General features: G+C 45.3%; 1 protein-coding gene across 1 annotated transcript in view; it reads left to right on the forward strand.

Moving 5' to 3' along the window:
- kmt2ca (lysine (K)-specific methyltransferase 2Ca) overlaps positions 1 to 10,461 on the forward strand; it is a 64,563-nt gene that overhangs the window by 49,594 nt on the left and 4,508 nt on the right. The window contains 10 exon segments of the mRNA XM_020625484.1: positions 1,324 to 1,459; positions 2,612 to 2,726; positions 2,850 to 3,025; positions 3,112 to 3,224; positions 4,471 to 4,602; positions 4,693 to 4,947; positions 5,358 to 5,573; positions 8,005 to 8,126; positions 10,284 to 10,452; positions 10,455 to 10,461. The exon segment at positions 10,455 to 10,461 is cut by the window's right edge and continues 41 nt beyond it. Of these exon segments, the coding sequence (XP_020481140.1) occupies positions 1,324 to 1,459; positions 2,612 to 2,726; positions 2,850 to 3,025; positions 3,112 to 3,224; positions 4,471 to 4,602; positions 4,693 to 4,947; positions 5,358 to 5,573; positions 8,005 to 8,126; positions 10,284 to 10,452; positions 10,455 to 10,461 (1,441 nt within the window).

The following is a 10,461-nucleotide window of genomic DNA, read 5'->3' on the forward strand; positions in this document are numbered from 1 at the left end:
GCCCTTAGCAAAGGGCCCCGGACCCCGTACTCCCGGCGCACCCCCCACAGGGCGCTGCGAGGGACACGGTCGAATGCCTTCTCCAGATGCACGAAGCACATGTGGACTGGTTGGGCAAACTCCCATGAACCCTCCGCCACCCTGAAGAGGGTATAGAGCTGGTCCAGTGTTCCACGGCCAGGACGAAAACCGCATTGTTCCTCCTGGATCCGAGGTTCGACTATCGGTCGAATTCTCCTCTCCAGTACCCTGGCATAGACTTTCCCGGGGAGGCTGAGGAGTGTGATCCCCCTATAGTTGGAACACACCCTCCGGTCCCCCTTCTTAAAAAGAGGGACCACCACCCCGGTCTGCCAGTCCAGAGGCACTGTCCCCGACCGCCATGCGACGTTGCAGAGGCGTGTCAACCAAGACAGCCCAACAACATCCAGAGACTTGAGGTACTCAGGGCGGATCTCATCCACCCCCGGTGCCTTGGCACCGAGGAGCTTCTTAACTACCTCAGTGACTTCAGCTTGGGTGATGGACGAGTCCACCTCTGAGCCCTCAGCCTCTGCTTCCTCATCGGAAGACATGGCGCCGGGATTGAGGAGATCCTCGAAGTATTCCTTCCACCGTCCGATAATATCCCCAGTTGAGGTCAACAGCTGCCCTCCCCCACTGTAAACAGTTTCGGCAGGGCACTGCTTCCCCCTCCTGAGGCGCCGGACGGTTTGCCAGAATCTCTTCGAGGCCGACCGATAGTCCTTCTCCATGGCCTCACCGAACTCTTCCCAGACCCGAGTTTTTGCCTCTGCAACCGCCTGGGCTGCAGCCCGCTTGGCCTGCCGGTACCCGTCAGCTGTCTCAGGAGTCCCACGAGCCAACCAGGCTCGAAAGGACTCCTTCTTCAGCTTGATGGCAGCCCTTACTTCCGGTGTCCACCACCGGGTTCGGGGATTGCCACCACGACAGGCACCGGAGACCTCCTAACATAATTATATACCATCCCAACATACTTATATACCCTCCCAACATACTTATACAGTACTGTATCCAACGCTATGTTCTTCTTCTGACAATCGCTAATCCAAACTGCTAATGCCAATTCCATCCTCTTCGCCGTCATATTAACTGTAACACTTGTCGTCTTCCGTATGTTCTTTTCGCGGTATTGTGAGGGGCCCGCGATAATATTTTACATATAATATATTTGAAAACCCGCGATATATCGAGTCCGCGATAGCCGAACCGCGATATGGCGAGGGATCACTGTACTACTTTTCAGCTGAATTAAGGCCTTCACTCATTTAACATGCCTTTTCTCACCCCTCTTCCTACCAGCAGAACAACCTCAGCAACCCCCCCACACCTCCGGCCTCCCTGCCTCCTACGCCGCCACCTGTTGCCAGGCAGAAACTGGTGAACGGCTTCGCCACCACAGAGGAGCTGGTCAGGAAGGAGCTCGCCAAGCAGGACAGTAAGAACCCTGGGGTCCCAGATGAATAAAAGATTTATTCTTCTCATGCTACTACAGGTCAAAAGTCAGAAAAAAATTATTCAGGATTCCTAAATTTCATCATCCCCCTAATTTCACACTGGTCCTCATGACCTCCATGTGACTGAAGTGTACCCCAGCACTGAAAACCACCCTCGGGTTTACATCATCTTTTTCTTTTCTTTTTTTTTTTTTTGTATTTCCCTTTCCATCACTCCCTGTGCATGGATTGACAAATCCAAGGTAAAATATTCAAAACAAACATTCAAAAAAAGCTCAGTCAAGGGGGTCCATGAGACTGCAATAACTCTCTTACTGAGCTTATAATGTCCATCCAGATCTCACCTGTATTTGTCCTAGCAGCCGAAAGCACTTGATATAGAATCTCCAATAATGCGTTATATCATGACCATGCTGTCAAGTTGTGTCAAAGGATCCAGGATTGAGCAACATGTTTTTTGGCTGCTGACAGACCTGCTAGCCATACTTTGAGTCACACTGGGAAGGAGAAGTTCAGGAGAGTCGTAAAGCAGATGAAATGCTGGGTCCATTGGGAAGTTCGCTTTCGGCAGGGTAGAGATAGTTTGTGTTGTCTTTTGCCAAAAGCAGTGAACCTGGACAGTCCCATACCATGTGTACCAAGGAGCCCAGAGAACAAAATGCACAGTCTGGGCTGGGGCTCAGACCCATCTGGTACCTGCTGGGGTGTCACATACACCCTGTGGCAGAACTTAAAATGAATAAATTGGTGATCGGGGTTACATGAGTCTTTTATGCAATTCGACCAAACCTTGTCCCAGTTTATCCTGTTGTTGATGCCAGACATAGACCTATCCCACTCCCAGATCCCTGTGATAGAGCCCTTAGAGTGCAATATGAGTTTGTTGTACATAAAAGAAACGGAATAAGATTACATTGTCAAATCATATGTATTAATTATTTAAAACAGTAAAGCTGAAAATTTTCACATTTACAAAAGTCATGAGCAGAACAATTTTGACAGTTATTAAAATGATAATTTGGGAGTGGGAAGCTGTTCACAAACATTCAGCTGTGTGTCCTTAAAAAAAAAACAAAAGAGCCAAAAAGATGCAGTAGCTGTTTTTGTTTTCTTGGTTTTGTTTTTTACTTCAGTGAAAGGTGTTAAGCAGAAGAGGGAGGAGCTTCTGAGTCTAAATCATGCCTCAAAGAACATTGATGTCCCTGCCTCCCTGCCGACTCCACCTCACAACACCCAAGAGGAGCTCAGGTAAATTCTGCCCACATAAACAGTGTTTCTTTTTCTTCTTTTTGTCCAGACTTCATTATGTGTTTTTTTGTTGTTGTTGTTGTTGTTTTGTTTTGTTTTGTTTTCTTTCCGCACCCCCCTCAGGGTTCAGGATTCATCAGAGCGTGACAGCCCAGACATCTTTGTCCCGTCGTCATCCCCAGAGAGCATGGCTGACACTGAGCTTAGCAGGTACCCTGACTTCACCTTTGTCAAGCTGGAGCCGCTGTCGCCCTGCCCCTCACCTACACTACCCATCATGCCCTGTGCCTCAGGAAAAGGTCAGTTGTCATGGTTGTGATCTGCTCTGTGGGATAGCACGTTTCCTACCTGATGTTGACGTGTGTGGGTCTGTGTGTGTTTTCAGGCTCTGCAGTGAAACAGGAAGTGAAGTCAGAGTCAGACCACCAGTGTCCTCCTTCCTGCTCTGACACAGACCTGGTTACTATAGCGATAACCCTGAACCCTGTTGCAACTCAGGTAAACTCTTCCTGTCTGGAAGTCAACACAGATTCAAATTTGTGGCTTTTGGTGTCGCTGTTACTCAAACTGATTTGGCCTCCTAACAACAGTCACCTCAGGGCACTTGACATAATCTGGTCTAGACTTTACAGTATTACAGAGAAACCCCCCCCAAAAGGTACAAAACTGAAAAGCTAACATTAGCTTGCTAATGATGCCAACATATAGACATTAGCCAGCTACAGTACGTCTAGCAGGAAGAAAGCCACATTTGTGTGAAATATTTGTCCTTTGGATGCTTTTAGTGCTCTCCATCTCTGACATGCCAAACCTAGGTTAACCCTGGTTTTGACTTGTTCTTTGTTAAACTTTTTCTGTGCTACAGAACGTGGCCTCTTGGGTCTAACAGGTCTGCTCCATCTTGAGTTTGTACCTGCACAGGGATCCTCCATGGTCACTCTTTGAAATGGGCCATACTGGTTTGAAAAATGTGTCTAAAAACCTCAAATCAGAAGTACTGTGTGGATTATAACGACTGTGGGCACAGAGGGCAAGGCCTGAAGTTAGAAGAGTGAGGTGGAGGGGTTAGTACAGCAGGGAGACATTTCTAGACAAGTTTTTACATGATTTATCCAAATTTTTATAAAATCTTAACACATCTTTAAAATGTACGATGTTCAGTCATGACTTGCTCTTTAGAGAGCTTTTGGCCATGATGCTCCCCACAGCTGGAACCAGCTCTCATTAGAACTTAGATCTGCCCCAGTTGGAGCCACTTTTATAATTAAAGACTACTGCTTTAATTAATGTATGTTAATTCCCCCCAGTTGTGCAATTTATCTGCTTTGATTTTATTATTGGTTTTATTTCCATCACTCAACGACTAGTTCATTGTGCTGCTTAGCAGTCTGTACAAATACTGTTATTTCAAATGTCTAGAAGGAAGTATGCTAGCCTCTGATGTTAAAGTAGAGGTTAGTCTTAGGAAGACTGAAGTACAGGTGTGCACAGTATACAGAGAGCCGCGAGAATCCCCAGTCTGCCACAGCTGTACTAAATGTACTAGGTATCTACATCTGCATGTTGCTATGTTGTCCTGTCATGTAATTGTTGCTTTTAATGTTTTAATGTAATTTGTTATGTTTTATCTATTTGTATGCATTGTGTTAATGACTGTGAATGGCCTTTGTGTAAGAAAATATACTATTTAAATAAAACTGCCTTGCATTTTCTTTCCTCTCTAATGACATCACTGTGTTTCCAGAACATTGCAGGTGTCATGGCGGCGGTGGCAGAGCTGCTAAAAGTCCCTGTCCCCATCCACTACCAGCTGAGTCAAATGGCCAACCCCGATCAAAGCTCCCTGGCCCTGCTGGCTGGCGTGCAAGTGCCACAGGTAAGGAGCCCCGCCCACTCAGGTGAGAACTATAATGCCACTAAACAGGATCTGCTTCTGATGTTTTCTTTGTTCCATGTGGGTGTGCAGGGTCCATCTGGCAGCAGGCAGCAGAGACCTCCATCTCCAGGTGTCAGGATGGACTACAGCCAAAATGGCAGCTCAGCAGCAGCCAGACCTCAGTGTTGCAGCTTCTGCAAGGTGCTACTGGGAAACGGAGTCAGCATCATCAAGGAGCTCAAACAAGAGGGTCAGTCCCAACCAGGATCCTGCCTGGTGTTCTGCAGTCCCGCCTGCTCGGCTCAGTACGTGTCAGACCTGCAGAGCCGATCAGCTGGACACAAGGTAAGAGATCATATTATTGTTTGTGGATTAGGGTGGTTGTGGCTCAGGAGGTAGAGTAGTAGGTCATCCCCTAACCATAGGGTTGTTGGTTTGAACCCCAGATACTCCCGTCTACATATTGAAGTGCCCTTGGTCCAGACACTCAACCCCAGGTTTCCCCCTGGTGATGTCAACTGTGTGTGTGTGTGTGTGTGTGTGTGTGTTAGTAGTATAAAGTATAGTATAGTATTTTTGGATGTGCTTCCTTACATAGAAAAGTGCTATATAAGACCATTGACTGTTTTATCAGGAGCAGCCTCTTTGGAGAACCTAAAGGGAGCTGTTAGGGAGTAACACACTTCATTTTTAGGGATCCTCTTGCTAAGCTCCCAGATTGATACCATGGCATCGGCCTTCCTGTTTGTCCTCAGGCAATGGTCCCGATCCTGCAATCTGGTTCTGAGCACTCCTCTCTCAGCAGAGTGCAGCACCAATACACCAACAACATGTCCTCCATCACTGTCCACTCCCTCCCTGTCAATCCCTCCTCACCTCCTCCCACTTCCTCCTCCACCCCTCCACTGCTCTCCTTCCCCCCTGCCTCCGCCATTGCCATGGAGACCAGGCCTCGCATGGACAGCCTTAAGGTGGGTGCAATTACTGACTTTGTGATTCAGTTAGGTTCAGTTCAGAGCATCATGCCAAGGCTCTACGAGGTCTTTAAGATACGATGGAGCCTTGTCATTAAGGGCTTTGTATGTTAGGAGAAGGATTTTAAATTCTATTCTGAATTTTACAGGGAGCCAGTGATCTGTCTTGCTAGTTCCTGTCAGTACTCTGGCTGCAGCATTTTGGATTAACTGGAGGCTTTTTAGGGAATTATTGGGACATCCTGATAGTAAAGAGTTACAGTAGTTCAGCCTGGAAGTAACAAATGCATGAACCATTTATTGCACTGCGATATGAGACAGGATGTTCTTGATAGTTGTGATACTGCGCAGGTGAAAAAAGATTTGGTTTATGTGTGATTTAAAGGATATATCTTGGTCACCAGTACTGGAGGCCAGAGCTATGTTAGATAGCATAATTTTCAGGCTCAAGTAAAATAACTTTGGTTTTGTTGGAGTTTAGAAGTAAGAAATTACACCTCATTCAGGCCTTTATGTCTTTAAGACATGCTTGAGGTTCAGCCAACTGATCTGATTCATCTGGCTTCATAGATAAATATAACTGAGTATCATCTGCATAGCAATGGACATTTGTTTCCTGATAATATTGCCTAAAAGGAGCATGTATAAAATGAAGAGAATTGGACCTAACACAGAGCCCTGTGGAACACCATGACTAACTTCATTCTGCGCAGAAGATTCATCATTAACATGAACAAATTGGAATCTTTCTGATAAATAAGATCGTTGGTGACTTTCACCAATTCAGTTTCTGTACTATGGTGGACTCTAAAACCTGACTAAAAAAAACTAAAAAAAAAACATCCTTGTGTGAGTCATCACAAGAAGATCATTGGTGACTTTCACCAATGCGGTTTCTGTACTATGATGGACTCTAAATCCTGACTGAAAATCCTCAAACAAATCATTCTTGTGCAAGTGGTCACATAACTGCTTTGCAACAGCTTTTTTCCAGAATTTTAGAAATAAACGGGAGATTGGATATTGGTCTATAATTAGCTAGGGCACCTGGGTCAAGAGTAGGCTTTTTGAGTAGAGGTTTAATTACAGAAGCCTTAAAAGCCCTGTGGAACATAACCCGTTAATAGAGAAAGGTTAATCAGATGTAATATGGATGTGTTGAGCAGGATGTGAGCAGGAGCAAGATGTCTTTGAGCAGCCTGGTCGACACGGGGTCTAAGAGACATATTGATGATTTAGATGACTCAGTTGAGGTCAACTCAGAGAGATCAATGGGAGAGAAGCAGTCTAAACATAAATGAGGTCTGACATGTTTCTAAAGCTGTTGTACTTGATGACATGTCTGTGAGAATTGTGGGAATGATCTGATTAGTTTTTTTAAAGATTCAAGATTCAAAGTATTGTCATGCACAGTATGGAAACGTGTTTCCCTGCACAATGAAATTCTTACTGTGCCATCCACTCTGAATGCCAAGCAACACAAATGAAATATAAAGTAGATAAACAATAGCACAAAATCTAAAGGCACTTTAAACAGCGAGTGAAAAGCAATATAATAAGTATATACAAATATAATGAAAACACCTGCATCGGAGCTGTATGTGTAATAGTCAGCAGTAATGAGAACACAGTAAAAGATAATGTATGCTACATCGAGGCTGTATGTGCAACAGTCAGCAGTGGGTGTGCAACTACACATGCAGTTTTGCATGGGCAACTGAGCATGTAAACAGTACAGGTGCAATTACATGAAGTAATCCCTGATTGTAAACTCCTGTCAGCTGTTTAGAAATCTGATGGCAATTGGAAAGAAATAGTTTTTCAGTCTAGAAGTCCTACATTTCACACTTCTCAACCTCCGGCCTGAGGGTAGAGGTGTGAACAACCTATGCTGGGGGTGAGTGGGGTTTTTGAGGATGGAGGCAGCTTTCCTGTGGACTCTGCGGTGGTAGATGCTCTGCAGAGAGGGCAGTGGAGTCCTGGTGATCTTCTCTAATCATTGTGATTTTATTTGTAAAGAAGCTCATGAAGTCATTGCTGCTGAGATCTAAGGGAATGTTAAGCTCAACAGCACTGTGGCTCTTTGTCAGTCTGGCTACAGAGCTGAAAAAAACCTGGAGTTGTTCTTATTTTCCTCAATCAGTGATGAATAAAATGCGATTCTGACACTACGAAGGGCTTTTTTATACGTTATAAAACTGTCTTTCCAGGTTATGAAAAACTCTTCTGACTTAGTGGAGTGCCACCTCCTTTCTAGTTTTCGTGATGCCTGCTTTAGGGAGCGGAGCTGCGAGCTGTACCATGTTCTAATGTTCAGATAAACCTAGAAATCAGTGAGTTTAATCTGTACACAATGTGGTAGCAAACATGATGTGACAGTGCTGATCAGCTGTGTGACTGATTAGGTGGCTCTTTGTTTGGTTTATAGGTGAAGGTGAAACTGCAGCCCCGCCCCCGGGCTGTCCCAGGTAGAGAGGAATTGTCTCGTCATGGGAAGAAGATGAAGAGTTCCCGCTGGAGACGCTGGAGCATTAGCATCACCCTTACCAGGTTAACATCTTCATGTTACACTAAGGTAGTTAGGCTGTTAGCATCATATTGAAAAGTTAACCTGTTAGCATGTCGTTGAGCAGGTTAGTTACTGAGCTCTCTTAGTCCACTGGCATCACGTGCAGGTTAGTATCACACCAAACTAGTTAGCCTGTTATCACACTGGGCCAGTGAGCCGGTGTTGTGGAAAATCCACATCTGACTGATTTATTACTTTGCGTGTCACAATAAAATCACACTGACAGACTATGGATTACATTCACAGAACGATTATAAAGTTGAAATGAATCACTCAGTCCCTGATTTCTCTATTTGATGCATTAGGTTAACATGTTGCCTCACTGTATGTAGACTGTGGTGTGTTCATCCAAAATAATAAGGTGCATTATTATTTCTGCAGAAGCAAACTGAATATTTCAAGTTGATATTGGATAAGGCAGAAGAAGTTTGTTTCCCACAAGATGAAGCTACGGGGGAAATAATTTATTTCAATTTTATTGCATGAAATAAGTATTTGATAACCTACCAACCAGCAAGAATTCTGGCTCTTGCAGACCTGTTATTTTGTCTTTAAGAAGCCCTCCTATCCTCCACTCATTGCCTGTATCAGTTGCACCTGTTTGAACTCGTTACCTGTATAAAAGACACCTGTCCACACACTCAATCTATCAGACTCCAACTTCTCCACTATGGGCAAGACCAAAGAGCTGTCTAAGGACACTAGGGACAAAATTGTAGACCTGCACAAGGCTGGGATGGGCTACAGGACAATAGGCAAACAGCTTGGTGAGAAGGCAACAACTGTTGGTGCAATTATTAGAAAATGGAAGAAATTCAAGATGACTGGCAATCTCCCTTGGACCGGCGCTCCATGTAAGATCTCGCCTCGTGGAGTATCAATGATCCTGAGAAAGGTGCAGTCGTCCTGTCCCCTTTGCAGAAAAGCACCCCCAAAGCATGATGTTTCCACCCCATGCTTCACGGTTGGGATGGTGTTCTTGGGATTGTACTCATCCTTCTTCTTCCTCCAAACACGGCGAGTGGAGTTTATACCAGAAAGTTCTATTTTGATCTCATCTGACCACATGACCTTCTCCCATGCCTCCTCTGGATCATCCAGATGGTCTTTGGAAAACTTCAGGTGGGCCTGGACATGTGCTGGCTTGAGCAGAGGGACTTTGTGTGCGCCGCAGGATTTTAAGCCATGACGGTGTAGTGTGTTACTAATGGTAACCGTTGAGACTGCGGTCCCAGCTCTCTTCAGGTCATTGACCAGGTCCTCCTGTGTAGTTCTAGGCTGATCCCTCACCGTATTGAGAGGATGGATGCGGCCATGTATCGCGAGATTTTGGGCAACAACCTCCTTCCCTCAGTAAGAGCATTGAAGATGGGTCGTGGCTGGGTCTTCCAGCATGACAGTGACCCCAAACACACAGCCAGGGCAACTGAGAAGTGGCTCCAAAGGAAGCATTTCAAGGTCCTGGAGTGGCCTAGCCAGTCTCCAGACCTGAACCCAATAGAAAATCTATGGAGGGAGTTGAAACTCCATGTTGCTCAGCGACGGCCCCAAAACCTGAAAGATCTGGAGAAGACCTGTATGGAGGAGTGGGCCAAAATCCCTGCTATAGTGTGTGCAAACCTGGTCAAGAACTCCAGGAAACATCTGACCTCCTATAACTGTAAACAAAGGTTTCGATACCAAATATTAAGTTATATTTTTCTATTGTATCAAATATTTATTTCATGCAATAAAATGGAAATTAATTATTTAAAAATCATACAATGTGATTTTCTGGATTGTTTTTTTAATTTGAAAAATCGGCAGTGTAGCAAATATTTGCCCCACTGTAGTTATTTGTGTCAAACTCAGCTATGGAACGTTCTCACTGGCTAGGATAGAGGAGCATAAGAATGTATGGCAAACTTAATTTGGGTCTCACGCTCTTGGACCCTCTTTGAGGGAATGTCCCCACTTGCAAGCGTCAATGAAGAAACCAGAAAGGCAACTGCAATTTGGAATCATTTGTTTAACAAATTGAGCCACACCTGTTAACATCACCCTCAGCAGGCTAGTTTCACACTGAAATGGGAGCCTGTTTGTACTACACTTGGCAGGTTGGCACATTAGCACTGTCCTGCATCTCTCTCTTTACCCAGGGGCCCTTGTGTACCTAATGAGGTGGTTGCCATGCCAACCGAGGAGGAAGTGGACTTGCTTTTGAAGAAGCTGGGGGCATGTCTTCATCCCGACCCATTACCCAAAGACCAGCGACGGTGCTGCTTCTGTCACCAGCAGGGGGACGGACAGACAGACGGACCCGCTCGGCCTCCGCAC

Source organism: Monopterus albus, unplaced genomic scaffold, assembly GCF_001952655.1.
Source record: "Monopterus albus unplaced genomic scaffold, M_albus_1.0 scaffold355.1, whole genome shotgun sequence".
In the NCBI taxonomy this organism is placed as follows: domain Eukaryota; kingdom Metazoa; phylum Chordata; class Actinopteri; order Synbranchiformes; family Synbranchidae; genus Monopterus; species Monopterus albus.